General features: G+C 37.1%; 1 protein-coding gene across 2 annotated transcripts in view; it reads right to left on the bottom strand.

Annotated features, from left to right (window-relative positions):
• LOC116864732 (IQCJ-SCHIP1 readthrough transcript protein) overlaps nt 1-16,270 on the bottom strand; it is a 721,490-nt gene that overhangs the window by 488,627 nt on the left and 216,593 nt on the right. The window contains exon 1 of one of the 2 annotated variants that reach the window (XM_032852614.1): nt 14,944-15,024. The exons of the other annotated variant lie outside the window; for it this stretch is intronic. Within the exon in view, the coding sequence (XP_032708505.1) occupies nt 14,944-15,009 (66 nt within the window). The 5' untranslated portion in view covers nt 15,010-15,024. Of the gene's footprint in view, nt 1-14,943; nt 15,025-16,270 lie in introns of those variants that run through there. 2 annotated transcript variants of the gene reach the window in all.

The raw sequence follows: 16,270 nt of genomic DNA, 5'->3' as shown, positions 1-16,270 counted from the left end.
GAGTCAATTATCATATGGTTTCACTTATTTGTGGAGCATAACAAATAGCATGGAGGACATGGGGAGTTAAAGAGGAGAAGGGAGTTGAGGGAAATTGGAAGGGGAGGTGAACCATGAGAGACTATGGACTCTGAAAAATAACCTGAGGGTTTTAAAGGGGCGGGGTGTGGGAGGTTGGGGGAACCAGGTGGTGGGTATTGGAGAGGGCACGGATTGCATGGAGCACTGGGTGTGGTGCAAAAACAATGAATACTGTTATGCTGAAAATAAATTTAAAAATTTTTAAAAATGCAGATTTCTTAGGAGAGGAGGTTATTAAGTGAAATGGTTGTAGAAAAATGAGGCAGCAAGTTGGCTTAGAGAAGGAGAAAATAGTTCCATAGTCATCTTCTGAAGTTCCTGCTTCTAACCCTCACCTTCCCAAGATCTTCCTTCACTGTAAGGTACAAGAAGATTGGGTAGCTAGATCAATTATACCTCTCCTATCCTCCCTCATGGGTTTGTAACTATCACCTGAACTCCTGAACGTATGTTTAAACCTTCTTTGAGGTTGAACATATGAGAGCTCACTCCCCTAAAAGGGTAACCAAGGCCCCATCAGAGAAGAAACTATACTCTGGTAATTTGTGTGCATCAGAAACATTGTGCTATATCAGGAGTGGCCTGCAGACAATCAGGGATCACAGTGAGGATCTCTCACCCTATGGTGGGCCCCACTTAGATGGCCAGAAAGGGGTGACACTACACAGATCATACCATGCTATATGAAAATAATGCAATGGCAACAGCAATGCTAACAAAGATATCAAGGATATCAGCTGCAGAGCCAGGCAAGTGAAAAATACACATTTCTCTTAAGCTCTAGTAATCAATCTAAAGAACCTCCCTCTTTGGTGTAGTAAATGCCTATGGGAGGCTGTCACTGTAGTTTGATGGGTGTCTCTTCAAACTTTACTCTTTTGCCTTCATTTTTTGTTCTATTCAAAAAACTATCTGTATCCTTTTCTCAGTTTGAGATAACAGAGGCTGGGTCTGTTGTGAATTCTATTACTCAAAGCAGCACCTGTATAAGCTCCCTATTCATGTTTCTGTGGGTAAAAAGAAAAACAGTCCCATTGAAGCTCAGACTATCAGAGATAAAGGAGATCTGAAGGACCAAAACATAAGAGGTATGTCTTCCTTTGGAAATAACTGGACAGTTCAGAGAGCAAAGTACACACAAAGTACACAAAGTACACACACTTGCGCACATGTGCGCACACACACACGTAAGCAGCCAAATAATCTTGTTTGTAAAACCAATGAAGAATTCACTAAACTGCGCATTTTATAATTGATTATTTAATGCTGTCTCTGTTAGAAGGCTTGAAAATTTTCTGATTTGTAAATATTTTAGAATTTGTATCATGGAAAAGTAAATCCAGAACTTTCAACAAAAAGTTAAGTGGTAAGGACATTCATGCACTGAAAGTATGGGGAAAAAAGGGAGAGAAAAGAGAGAAACTTTAGACCTCACAATGCCTGCCATGTTCCATTTACTGTCCCGAAGTCTTTTTATATGCATCACTTTATTTAGTTCTTAAAACAATCCCATAAAAGCAATAACAGTTATTCCAAATAGTAGTTTCTTTTCCAAAAACTCTATAAACCAATATTTCTGATATCTAGTACCTGGAAACAGTATGAAGGTAATGATAATTATACAAATAATTATGTCTACAAGCTGTTTGATTTCATTTAATTTTTTACTCACAGAAATGTTATGACAATGAAGGACAGAAACTGTGACCTCTGCTTTTCTAAATACAATAAATATAGCTCAGATAAGATAAGTGACTTAACCAATGAGGCCTAGTTGAATATAAATCCCAATTATTGAGATTTCCAGGCCCACATTCTTTTTCTCAAAGTCAATTCTCAGTAGAAACTGATGTTGAAGAAATCAGCACCACCCAAGCTGGGTCTAGGGTCTCCCCCCACACTCTCCCTACCCTCTCTTCCAAAAGCTACCATCTCAAAGACATGTCTTCCTGCCCCCGCCCCCCACTACTTGGAAGGCATTACAAGCAGAACAAAAGCCTCTGCCCCCATCTTAGCGCACAAATATAAATACTCATGATATAAAACAATACAGTGGTCTATTAAACAGAAAGATATATACACTTACTAAAATAGGTGTTTAAGATTAATTAAGTGAAAAAAAGCAAGTTACAAGATATGTGTCATCCTTTTAGGATTTAAGGCTACAACTTTTTATAGAGACATACATATACACTTGTACATGTATATACACATATAGTAATGGAGCACATTCCAGACAAAAGCTAACAGCTTTTTTAAAGCAGTTCCCTTCAGGAGTTTGGGGAAGGCACCACATGGTAATCATATGGGCTATGCCATGGTGTTTGAGCACTCAACCTTTAGAGCCACACCATGTGGTTTTGAATCCTAGCTCATATAATAGCCATGTGACCTCAGGCAAGTTACTCTGTACCTCAGTGTCTTCATTTATAACATGAAGATGATAATAGGGCTGATACAAGGGCTAAATGATGTAATAACATATAAAGCACTTAGTGTCTAGTACATAAAAAAAGCTTTCAATAAATGTGAGGTTTTTATAAGGAGAATATATTACTTATATATCTTTTCAAAAACTTAAGCAGAGGAAAATAAAGATGATCTGGCAGCAGTTTAAAAAAAAAAAAAAACTTAAGCAGAATTTGAGATAATGAGAAGATAGCTGATTTAGTTTCCTAAGATGTCCACAACAAAAGTACTGCAGGGTGAGTTGCTTAAACAATAGAAATTTATTGTCTCCCCATTCTGGAGGCTGAAAATCTGAGGTCAAAATGTCAGGAGGATGGGTTCTTTCTGGGGCTGTGATGGAGGAACTATTCCATGTCTCTCTCCCAGTTTCTGGTACTTTGCTGGCAACCCATAGCATTCCTTTGGCTTGTAAGTGCACCCTGATCTCTCCCTTTATCTTCACCTGGAGTTCTCCCTGTTGTGTTTGCCTCTGAGTCCAAATCCTTTTTATAAGGACATCAGTCATGTTGGATTAGGCCTGTCCTAATAAACTCATCTGAACTGGATCCTCCGCAAAGACCTGATTTCCAAATAATTTCACATTCACAGGTACTGGGGGTTAGAACTTCAACATCTTTTGAAGGGACACAATTCAACCTGTAACAATGCGAGAAGACCAAATTAGAGGGCATTGCAGTAGTCCTGGTTTTTCCTTGAGTACTGGCCAAGTAGATTTTTTTAAATGAAAATAAATAGTAAGACTTGGTGATTGGAAGTAATGTAGAAAAGCAGAGATACTGGAGTTTCTGGCTAACGCATCTGGCAGATGCTGGTGGTGGCATTTACTGGAATGAAATGAGGGCTAGACAAACTGAGGGTAAATATTAAAAAGTCTCCAAAATTAGCTTTAACAAAATGCCTATTTAGCTTCATTCTAGAGAAGATGTGGAATAAGCCTACCAGGTTTATTTTAGAACATTGAAGCCTGATTTTTATATTTTATTTCCTATGCTTTTAGTCTCCTTCATTGCTTCTGGTGCTTGCTTTTCAGTGTCGTGGGTCTTTTACAATCACTTCCATGTTGTTCTCCATGGAGATTTCTGCAATCCCTTGGCTTTGAGTATCATGTGTTCAAGTAGTTTCAGGTGCAGACCTGGTCCACAGGATTAGGACTGACCCACTTTGCAAGCAAGGGTGGAGTGCCCATTCCTTTCATTGTTCTATCTCCACTTAATTTAAAGGGCCCTTAATAAATGCTCCCAGCATAAGCAACTAGAGTTGTAAAGTAAAGCTAAGCTACTGGAGTAGAAATGGGGAGAAATCTTGGCAATTAAAGTTTGTTTACTCTCTAAAGGGTAGACATACTGAAGATGATATTTTTAATGAGGCAACTCTTAGTTATTTTGAAATAAATATGAAATTGAATGAAAAGAATAATCTGAGGACAGCTGTAAACTTCCTTATTAGACACTCCTTTTAAAAAGCCCAACCTTGATTCTATATGAAGACTTCACAATGTTTTGATGGTGGACATTTCAGTAGCAGAAAAAATAACTCTAAATACTTTTTGGCAGGATTTGAGTAATTTTTCAACTTTCTGCAACATATGCAGACAATAATCAGATAAAATTATGAATTATGGTATGCCACTTGAGAGTAGTGTTGAAAGAAAAAAATGTCATCTCAAATCTCAGCCAAAAGGTAGACTTATAAATAAGTACTTATAGGTTCTCAAGTTACAATTTTCGAAGTTGTTTCATGATACAAAGGAGGATATTTTAACAGCATCTCATTAGCATTTCCAGTTTATAAGAGCTCACTGAAAATCCCAAACTGAATTGATAGTACCAGTACTTGTCCCTTACTATTTATTGATGCAGAGATGGAACTACATAGACATTCTGCTAGTAGTAAGATAAAACTAATCCACATTTATCAAATGCTGTTAAAACAAATGTTTGTGGGTTTAGGAAGCATGCTGCTTGCCTAGTACATGAAGCCATCACAGTGTACTTCCCAAATATCTTAATGAGCAACTAATCCAAACTCCTTATTGTATAAATGTGGAAACTGAGTCCAAGAGTGGATAAATAACTTGTCCACATTGTTCAGCACCACGGGATCCATTCCAGACGGATGATCACAATGCTCCAAAGACATGGCATCTGCAGAGTACTGTCTTTGTAGTTAGGATGAACCCAAGATCACTGCCTTGCAGCTTCTGACCTTATATCTAATTCTAATCTTTGTGCCCCTTAGTTCTTGGAAGTCTTTTCTCCCCCCATACCTCCTTTTCTCTGTTGTCTTGGATATCAAATTAACTGCTGAGCTTTCTTGAAAGCCTATTATTCTCAGGATATCATTCAGACAATTTGACTCAATATTATTGAATGGAAAATAATAATTTCTCTATCTCTATTACTCTGTGGGAGGGAGGGAGGTGAGAGGGAAATAGAACCTTCTTTCAGATGATTATTTTCTTTAGAGGAAAATTGAAGTAACACAGGGAGACTTTTTGGGGTACCGAGAATAGTCCCTGCCCTCCTCCCCAGCCCCAGGTCCTGTCTCAGGAAAGATATTATTATTGGAAATTGAGGGTTGGGACAATGAAACATAACTGTGCAACCCAGTATGAAAAGCAAACATTGATAATCCCTGAAGTTTCTACCCTTATCACATTTAACCATCATTTTATTTAATGTTTTCCCCCTATCATTGACATGTATGAGGACAATATTAATTATATATTAAGGAAGATATATTAACAAAGATTTTGTAGTGGGTGCTTTTTGAAGACTGGGTGAGAACTGGAGGGGAACTCAACATCGGAGATTATGGTTATGGTGATGATTTGGTGACATATGATGGTGGTTTAGGCCAATGTGTTGGCAGTGTTAATGAAGAAAAGTTATATACCTAAGAGACACTTTTCTATTGTTTTTTAAAAAATTAACTTATAATGTATTTTATGTTTCAAGGGTACAGGTCTGTGATTCATCAGTTTTAGACAATTCACAGCACTCACCATAGCACATACCCTCCCCAATGTCTATCATCCAGCCACCCCATCCCTCCCATTCCCTTCCCCTCCAACAACCCTCAGTTTGTTTCTTGACATTAAGAGTCTCTTATGGTTTGTCTCCCTCTCTGGTTTCCTCTTGCTTCAATTTTCCCTCCCTTCCCCTATGCTCCTCGGTCTTGTTTCTCAAATTCCTCATATCAGTGAGATCATATGATAATTGTCTTTCTCTGATTGACTTATTTTGCTTAGCACAATACCCTCTAGTTCCATCCATGTTATTGCAAATGGCAAGATTTCAGGGGTTTTGATGACTGCATAGTATTCCATTGTATATACATACCACATCTTCTTTATCCATTCATCTGTTGATGGACATCTAGGTTCTTTCCATAGTTTGGCTATTGTGGACATTGCTGCTATAAATATTCGGGTGCACATGCCCCTTCAGATCACTACATTTGCATCTTTAGGGTAAATACCCAGTAGTAAAACACATGCTATTTTCAATCTACAGAGTCATGATATTGGCAGAACACTTCCAGAAGTATGATGTGATATATCAAGATCCTTAGAAAATCTTTTTTTTAAGATTTTATTTATTTATTTGACAGAGAGATATCATAAGTAGGCAGAGAGGCAGGCAGAGAGAGTGAGAGGGAAGCAGGCTTCCCGCTGAGCAGAGAGCCCAATGCGGAGCTCAATCCAAGGACCCTGAGATCATGACCTGAGCCGAAGGCAGCGGCTTAACCCACTGAGCCACCCAGGTGCCCTGATCTTTAGAAAATCTTATAACAATTTCTATTCTACTTATAGTAATCTCTTGTTAGGAAACAGAAATGTAAAAATACATAAACACCCCCAATACTAATGCTGTTGATATCAACAGTGGCATGGTTCAATGAATTATAGCTCATATGTCTATATGATTTAATATTATACAAACATTCACCAGACTTTGAGGAATATTTCTTAAGGTCTACATATATATAAAATTTCTACTATATATGTATAACTCCAAGGAATTCACCAAAATATTAATAATGGTAGTTTCCATCTACTGGCTTAAGGGTGAGATATATTTTTTAAACTGTCTAATTTTCTAAAATGAGCATAGATACACATTATAATTAGAAACAAATAAGCATTGCTATAAAATAAGCCAGAGAATTTTATAATGGAATTAAAAACATTGTAATTGAAAATATGAAAAACAAAAAAAGGTAACCTGCCATTATTGGTAGATTTCACTTAAGTAGAAGCCTCATTTCCAAAGTTTTAGATAAACTAGTTGTCACTGTTTTATTTTTTATTTATTTTTAAGATTTTATTTATTTATTTGAGAGAGAAAGAGAGAGAGAGAGCGCAAGGAAGGGGAGGGACAGAGGGAGAGGAGAAAGAGAATCCCTGTTGAGTGGGAACCCAAGGCATTGCTCTATTCCTGGACCTTGAGATAATGACCTGAGCCAAAGGCAAATGCTTAACTGACTGAGGCACCCAGGCGCCCCTGTACTTTTTTTTAAAATTTTTTAAAAGATTTTATTTATTTATTTGACATAGAGAGAGAGAGATCACAAGTAGGCAGAGGCAGGCAGAGAGAGAGGGGGAAGCAGGCTCCCTGCCGAGCAGAGAGCATGATGTGGGACTTGATCCCAGGACGCTGGGAGCATGACCTGAGCCGAAGGCAGAGGCTTTAACCCACTGAGCCACCCAGGTGCCCCTGTACTTTGTTTTAAAGTCAAAGTAGCACCCTTCTTCCTACAAAGCTCAGATTTGTTGGTGTTTATAAAGATGCAAAACATTTACAGGAGAGTAAGCAGGTTTGAAGCTGGACATTTCAGCTTTTGTCACTGAACAATTTCTATTAACCTCTTTTACTTGAATATATAAATGGCATATTATTATCTTTAAAATATATATAAAAATGTCTTTTAGGTACATATATTTGAAAATTATTCTGGTCCAAAAAAGGGAAAACATTTAGAACCTTCTGTATAATTATTATCACATGGCTTAAATTTCAGTGACATAAATAAATGCTAACTTGGATTCCAACAAGTTTTCCTGCCTTCCCCTTCCTTCCAAAATCATTAATAGAAGTTTCAAAACTACATACTTCTCCTCCCTATCTTCTAATTAGTCTACTTGGTTTAATTGGCAGAAGTGACACTTGCACCACGAATAGCTCTCTTTCAAAGAAGAGTATGATGGGCGTGATTTTTGAAGGTCTGTAAAAGGTTATGTGGCCTTCCGTAGGGCCCACCTGACCATTCAAATGGAGGCCAGCCAGCCACAAACAGTCTATGTGTCAGACAGGGAGCTTCCTTAACACATGCATATATCCCATCCCTTTTTTACTGGCACAAGTCAGAGGTGCTGTTCCAAGTGTGAAATGTGGGTATGAGCAGCAATTTACAGAGTGTGCGTTGCTTTTTTTGTGTCTGTTGGTGGGACACTGGAAAATGGGTCTGGCACAGTTCATCCCTCACAATTGCTTAATGCCATCCCTGGGGACAGAAATATCACAAGCCCAGAAAAACACAGCTTTTAGCTGCTTGGTACTGAAAATTTCAGGCAAGATTCCAAAAGCCCTCAAAGCTAATGTCGAATTGACAAAGTGCCAAAAACCTCTCTAGCATTAAGTTTCCACTCTTTATTTTCTCCCTTCAGGTGAACAGCTTGTGAAAATACTAATGTGATAATGCCACCCTGTGTTCCAAATATCTCAAAGCACCATCTTGTTAAGTCTCTTGGTGTCCCTTTGAGACTAATGGGAATAGAGCCTACTCATTCATTTTACAGATGAGAAAATCCCAGAGGAGGCAGGTCAAATATCTGGGTCCTGGCCATGAAGACTTATCACATACGTCCCAGGTCTGAATTTTGTTTTCAAAACAATGCCAGAGTATTGTAGGAAAGAACCTGAAAAGTTCAGCTAACATCAAAAAGGGCTAGAGCAAGTCTCACGAAGAATACTAGGTGGGTTGAGGTAATAAACTTGTGAAAGTGATCAAAACACATCCCAAGAGGAATAACAATAAGGCACAGTCTAGGCGTGAAGCCAATTAGTAGCAGTAAGAATTGGTGAAGGCCATCAGTAGATCTAATGTAGCACTAGGGGCATCTTAAAACAGCAGGCATGGTAGATTTCTGTCCTTTATTTTTAGTACATCTGAGCCCCCATCTCATAATTATAGAATTCACTGTTATGGAACTTACAGTGAGAAACAGGATTCTAACCTCCGTGCGCCACCACCCCCGACCCCAACCTGCCGCACCAACTACAAAAGTAACTTTCCTTCCCCGAATCCTAGCAATCTGGCTTTGAATACATGATCTAAACCAGTCAAGGGGATGGCCCTATTAGGGCTCTGAAACTGGAGGAAATGTCCCAGAGAAGCAAGGGATGTTTTAGAGCTCCTATGACCACTGTATCCACATCCCATGAAGCTAATAGCACTTGAACAATGTCTTCCTGTAGGTGTGCCTTTGAAGTTCTGGTCAACCACATTCCCTTGGTGCCCCCTTCTCTACTGAGCATGATTCTCTAGCTTTCTTGTCAATCCAGTGAGATAGCTGATAATAAAATAAATTTTTCTAATAAATAAAATTTTATTATTCTAATAAATTAATTTTTAGCTGTAATTAACTAGGGTCAGTTTCCGTAATTTGTAACCTGGAAGACTGAAGTAGGCAGTGGCCAAGGATGTAGAGAAGTTAACAACAAGCAAATCCAGCAGCATATGTCAAGCTTGTAGCAGCAGGAACTATAGGTTTGGAGGAAGAATTCCTTCCAGGTGGAGGAAGTACAGGTGTGGTAGAAAGTACCACAGACTAAAATCCATTCTCTTGTTTTATTTTTATGTACCCTATAGGACTATGTTTTCCAGTCTCCCTTTAGTTAAGTATGTCATCTGACTGAGTTCAGTAAAAAGAATGTGAGTTGAGTGATGTGTGTCTCAATCAAACCTGGCCCACTAAAACCTTCCACATGTGCTGCTCCATTTCCTTTTCCCTTTCTGGTTTGCTGGAATGTAGATGATTTTAGGGTGGCCTTGGAAACCACTTGTTAAAGATGGCAGAGCCCCCAACATCTTGCATTTGCTAAATGACTCTATGAAGAAGGACTGCCCCACTGACCTACCCACCAGTCCAGTATTGAGACCTAACCAAGAAAGAAATTTCAGCTGTGTTTGAACTATTGTACTTTTGGAGATTTATTTGTTATAAAATAGCCTAAATATACTACATATGGTAAAAATTTAATTGGTCAAGAAAAACGTTCAAATTCAGAGCAGGGCCAAAAGAATGGCTGTTATTTTTATTTAACTATGAAATGAGAGGTAAGTATTGAGTCTTTGAATTGATGAAATTTCCCTCAATTAGTAAAAGAACAGATGACAGTTGAGATAGAAACTCTTAACAGTAGATATGGCTATACAGGTTGAAAGGATGCATGCAAAAAAACTCATTAGAGATTTGACAATCCTGAACAGAATTGTAGAATTTATTAGAGATCAATAAACTTAAAATCTTTGTTTTTTAATGCATTGAAGTATCTCCACACCAGAGATATGACAAGATAAATTCTAATTCTGATTCTACTTTTTCCCCTTTAACCTTGTTTTCCCTTCCCAAATAGCTTCAAATGATGCATTTTACCCTCCCGCCTGGGTGATTTTTTTTCCCCATCCTCTATCTTAATTAATTTCTCAATTTCTCCGTCTTACTTCCTCTTAAGTGAGTAGTTCCAAGGGGCTCAGTCAAATTTGGGTAATCATATTAGTTCTGAGATCATGCAATGCCTTGAGCATGGACCCCAAAAATGTTCGTTGAATGAAGAAATTATTCTTATTCTCATTTTTAGGGAGACAACATTGCACTAATGTCGACTCTCCATGTTCAAGTTGAAAGAGATCTTGGAGATCAGTTAGTCCAACTGCTAGACAGACAGACACATACACACATACATTATAGAGTCTATCCAGTCTGTGCATGCATATTTCTGATGATGAGAAGCTCACTTCTTTATAAAAAAGCCTATATCACTGAAGCATAGCTCCAACACTTAAAAAGTTGTACTTATTTTAAATTTTAAAATTTTTTCATAAAACTTCCACTGATTACTTAGCATTGGGGTTTCTTGGAGACCACATTCCCCAGTAGGAACTCCCTTGCCTGGTAATCAAAAAATCTACTTTCTAGTTTCCACTTCAGCTGACCTACTATCTGACCTTTGACAAGTTGTTTCTCCTCTCCTGTGAATGAAATTTCCTCAACTATGAAGTAAGAGGTAGGAAAAAAATATATTTAAGGTCATTGATTAAAAATAACAGGAACCCATTACATACCACTAGAGACTTATCTCCAGGCTAACTCTGATTAATTAGTTAACACTATTTTGATTAGTCTACTTAACCAGCAAAAATGAACCAATTTGTATTATTATTTCATCCACAGTTTTTTAATCTTCTCAAAGATATCAGAAAAAGTACTTCAATGTCATATTGAAGTCCAGATATAATGCCTTTATTAATATTTCTAGTAATTCCAATAAAACTTAAAATGGATAAATTTGTATGACTTCCTCTAAGGAACTGAAGTTTGAAATTCTTTTCTAACTACCCTCAAATTGTTAGGCTGAGTCTATCTTTGAACTGTTACTAAAACATATAGATAATATATCATGGATTGTCAACAGACCGGCTTAATATGCCAAAACTCTGAGCTGCCCAGGATAGGTCCATCAGTTCCAATGCACCCACCATGAAACCCTAGGTGGAGAAATGTTTCTTTTCTGCCATTGTGCTGCACAGGGGTCAGAGATCAAGAACCAAAAGAGCATCCTGGAAAAATATGCTATTGATATCACTGCAGAATGTCGAATTCAAAATGGGTTTTCTATCAAGATGGGTCTTATTAATGATGTCAGGCACAGTGCAATGTAATGTGTCAAGTACAGAAGTACCAATGAGATGGTGTCAAAGATCCAAGTAAGATGAAAATTAGGAGCATGAAACAAATTAGGCAAGATGTAAATGACCTCAGTTCATCCCAGTAACTGGCTACCTGGTTATGTGTTTGTGTTTTATATGCTCCAGCTTGAGTTTACTTATGGGAGGGAGCCAGATTCATTTAGAGGTACTGAGATTTAAAAGACTAGTTAAAATGAGAAATGCATGGTATTCAGACTTATTCTCTTTAAAGGATATTTCTGTTCTTTCAGGTACTTGGACATTTTCCTTAGAAAGTCTCTAAGCCCTTTTCAGTTCTCTGAAATGGTTCCAGTTACTCCATATTTTCTAGTAATATTTAATATAAATTTCACATCAGTTAGGTCGTATCTACCTAGGCCCAACACGTACTAAAAAGAATGTGTCTTGTGAGTAAAACTGGGAGAGGAAGGAACATTTAATGGTAAAATGTGACAACTAAAACCAAAAATGACTTGGTGGAAATCTCTGTGCAGAAGCCTCAATGCAGGGTGATATTCTAGAAAGCTGAAGTAACTGCCCTTGGGCACCTGATGTGACCCTATCCATAACGCTAGAACCTTACTGAAACCCAGAATCCATTTGGAACCAAACAGGGTCCTACTTCACTAAAATAATCTCAAGACTTCTGTTTCCATCTAAGAAACTACCCTTTGGGATTTTCCTACAACATGCTCCACTTTTAGGCTCTTCCCTAATGAGACTGGTCCTGTTGGGACACTAGTTATAAGAGCTGCTTTCGATAGGAAGCTGTGATGGAGACTGTTGCAACAGAAATGAGTCTGTGAGTATCTGGGATGTAAAAACAATTTCCAAAAGCAACTTAACCTTTTTAGTGCCCAAAATGGGTTGAAAATAGCTGTAAGAATCTCACCTGTCAATCAGCTCCCTCTATATTCAGCCACCCTGCAAAGCATCCTAACTTGGGTGGTTTTCAACTAAGTAAATATGCCCTTAAATCCTTTGTAGTCAAAGGTTATCAAGCCTTTGCAAGGATGGGTGGACCATGAAAAAGAGATTCATGAGCATATTTTCACATTGGCAAGAAAAGCAAAATGTCACTCACCAAATTTAAGATTGTTAACACACATCTGCTACCACCAGAATGTTATAAACAGAAGAAAAAGAAGAAGAAGAGGAGGAGGAGGAGGAAGAAAGGAAGGAAGGAGAAGGAAGAAATGTGAATGGTTCATAGTCTTGATAGCTCCATGTATATTTCTATTGTTCAGATGACTTATGCTATTTCAAAAATGATTGAAAGGCTATCAAAGCAGAAGCCAAACATGTTTGTAGTTTGTCAAATAGGAATAATTTTTTGTTAAATAAATACACAGGCAACCATATCTCAACTACAAAATGTATGTGCTAGAGAGCTGTTATTATAAATACATCACTAAAATGTGTGTAAAAAAGAATTATAAAATGTTACACTTCCCACAATCTCATAAGTGAATCACATCCTTGAGAAAGAGATACAGAGACAAAGATTGTCAGAGAATAAATTTCTGAATTGGGTAGATTTCTCCACATTTCAGGACATAAAGCAGATGCATTTTGTGACATGAGCCTCAAATACTCAAAATTAGGATGTTACAGTATAATCAACCAGAATGATTTGTCCAAAGTCCACTACCAGCAGAAAATTAATGCAGTTTATCATAAAGAAACAAAGTTTTAAAGTCACAGAAGTGCACACAACAGTTATTTCCATAGTGTACAAAATGCACTACCACACATCTGTAACAATCAAAGCAGGATTATAAAATTTGGGAAAATGAAACTAAAAGAACTAGAGTCATAACTCTACCTTTCACTCCTTTCAAAAATGATTTCTTTTGGGGCGCCTGGGTGGCTCAGAGGTTAAAGCCTCTGCCTTCGGCTCAGGTCATGATCCCAGGGTCCTGGGATCGAGCCCCGCATCGGGCTCTCTGCTCCGTGGGGAGCCTGCTTCCCTTCCTCTCTCTCTCTGCCTGCCTTCCTGCCTACTTGTGATCTCTCCCTCTGTCAAATAAATAAATAAAATCTTTAAAAAAAAATGATTTCTTTTATATATTGACACCAATTAAAGAAATCACCAGTGGATTTATTAAGCCAAGCAGTTAGAAATGTATGAAAAGACCTCCTTCATATAAAATTAAGTCTCATCCTCCAAAATCTTGCACTTCATACACTGTCAAAATGTAAATGTCATTTATCTAAAAATCAAATGCCAAATTACTTTGAGTTAAGGAGTTAAGGAGTTAAGAGTTAAGGAGCAACACCAAATTCACTTAGAAATTATTTATAACAAAAAGAATTAGTTGCATTTGAATTAGGGGTGTAGCTAAGTAAATTACATTTACTACTGGATTTTACATAGGAGAAGAACTATTGAGGAAAATAAACTCCGTATTACAATAATATAAAAAGATTGCTTTATTAGACTTTAAAATAAACAGCTCATTGTAAAAAAAAAAAAAAGTTCCAAACCTCACCTAACTGACCTGAGAAGAGATAATTATTTGTTATAGTACTTTTTTATAACACTACGTTCTCTGAAACAAATTTGAATAGTTAATCAAAATATCAATTGGGGTCATTCTCAGCAGCAATTTGAAGTTTCTTTTCTTCCCTGGTTAAGTGGTATCATATCATAGAACTACACCTTTGACAATCTTAAGGAGGGTATTAAAAGACATTTTTTAATAAACCATTTCTTTAACTTCTGGCTTGAACAGTTAAATTGGACTATTTTGAAACTGATAAAATATTTTCAATGATGCCTAAAGGTATGTCTTTAGTGACCTATTATCTAGTCATTTTATAAAAGGATTTGTCCTTTCCACTTAGTATAGGTTTTTACTGTATATATTTTATACCACTAAATTTAAAATTTTGATAAGTTATCCAATATCCCCAATGTGTCCCAACATTAGAATACTTAGACATGTGCTCTTTTTGGTAACCGAAAGTATAACTTGGAATTAAAAAATTTAAAACTGTCCTTCTAAACACAAATCAGAAACTACTTTTCAAAAATAGTTTTTACAAATGACAACAAATCACATAGTTGGAATTTTTAAATTGTGTACATAAAAATGCTATTTCCAAAGCCCTTGTTTTGTTCAACTGCCATGCAATCAATTTATGGTCAATTAAAACAAAAACTTAGATTCTAAAACTTCAAAGCACCAAATATTCACATATCAACAGCTGGAATGAGAAAGTAATTTTTCAAATTAATATATTAACACTTCCTAAAATAGTATCTTTAAGTGATTAATACTGAATTTAAAATGCAATGAAAGCCATCACTTTTTATAGCTAAATTTAGCATAGCTCAGTTAGACATCAGAGTTTCCTTTCTATGTATGCAAAAATATGATACACGTAAAAAACATAACAGACATTTGGAAAACTTACACTTTCAGATTGCTTGCTCTGGTCACAGTCCCAGGCCTTCGTCCCACACTGCCCAGATCTCTCCATGGTGCTGAAGAGCTACCCTTGCCCATTTGAGAGGAAAGTTATTTATTGAATCTGTAAGGAGTTGCCTGTGTTAGGAAGTAAAGTTATCTGAAGAATTTCTGTAACACATACTACAAAGGAGATGCTTTGCTCTTCAGTTATCGACCACGATGCTCAGGAGGCAAAGATTTTGGAGCGAAATCTTCAAGTATTGACAAAAAAGGGAGAGAGTTCTGTGGGAAATGAAGTTTGCTGATTTTCTTCAGTGTTCTTCAGATTGAAAATACACACACACAGACACATACACATACACACAGAATACAAGACTATCCATAGAACTGATGATTCCATAAAAGTTCTTGATCTTAATGCAGAAAACGAGCTCCCACTAGTCCAAAGCATCCAATTCACTTCATCTTATCATTGCATCTACTTTCTATTGAAAAAAAAAAAAAAACAGTAAAATGAAATAAAGCTCAGAATTCAACAAGGCACTGCACACACTATGTAAACAGGTTTGCCTTACTGTAGCATTAGCCTCTGTCTGCTGAAGATTATCACAGCAGAAATCAGGCTCTTGCGGCTTTCACAGATTATCTCTTTCTGAAGCTGAAACGTATAAAGAGCCACATGACACCCAATGATGTCATCTCTAAAGCAGGTCACAGTTGCTGCGGTATGTAGATGAAGTCCTTCTAGTGAAGTGTTTGGCATAGTGATTTTCTTGGAAATCTGCTTGCATTAAATAGCATGGTCTTCTATCAATATACTTAACCCTATCAAAATACTGCCATGAAGAAAAAATCAATTTATTCCTCATATGTGAAGCAGCTTGTCTGTTTAAGTTAAAATCAGCTTCTGGCGCTGCTTTGGAAATGAATAATTGTAATTAACTCAGAGATAATATAGTGAAGGAATTGTTATGAGAACTAGAGGAATTGTAGAGACATATAATCCACTCCTAAAAAATCTTTCAGAATTTTTAGCAAGTTAAAAAAAATTATTCTTTTTAAAATCAATCCACAAAAAATTGCAAAATAAAAATTAAGGCAACCGTCTTCAACTTCTAACAACATTTTATGCAATGAAATTTCCTTTTTACGATTTTATTTATTTATTTGAGAGAGAGAGCAGGGTGAGTGAGAGAGAACACGAACACGAGGCGGGGGAGGGGGGGAGAAGCAGGTTCTCCACTGAGCAGGGAGCCTGATGTGGGGCTCAATCTCAGGACCCCAGGATCATGACCTGAGCTGAAGGCAGATGTCTAACAAACTGAGCCACC

This window comes from Lontra canadensis, unplaced genomic scaffold (genome assembly GCF_010015895.1).
Source record: "Lontra canadensis isolate GAN:19392208 unplaced genomic scaffold, GSC_riverotter_1.0 scaffold6, whole genome shotgun sequence".
NCBI lineage: Eukaryota > Metazoa > Chordata > Mammalia > Carnivora > Mustelidae > Lontra > Lontra canadensis.
Note: the sequence above shows the minus strand (reverse complement) of the source record. Positions and strands in the feature narration are given on the sequence as shown.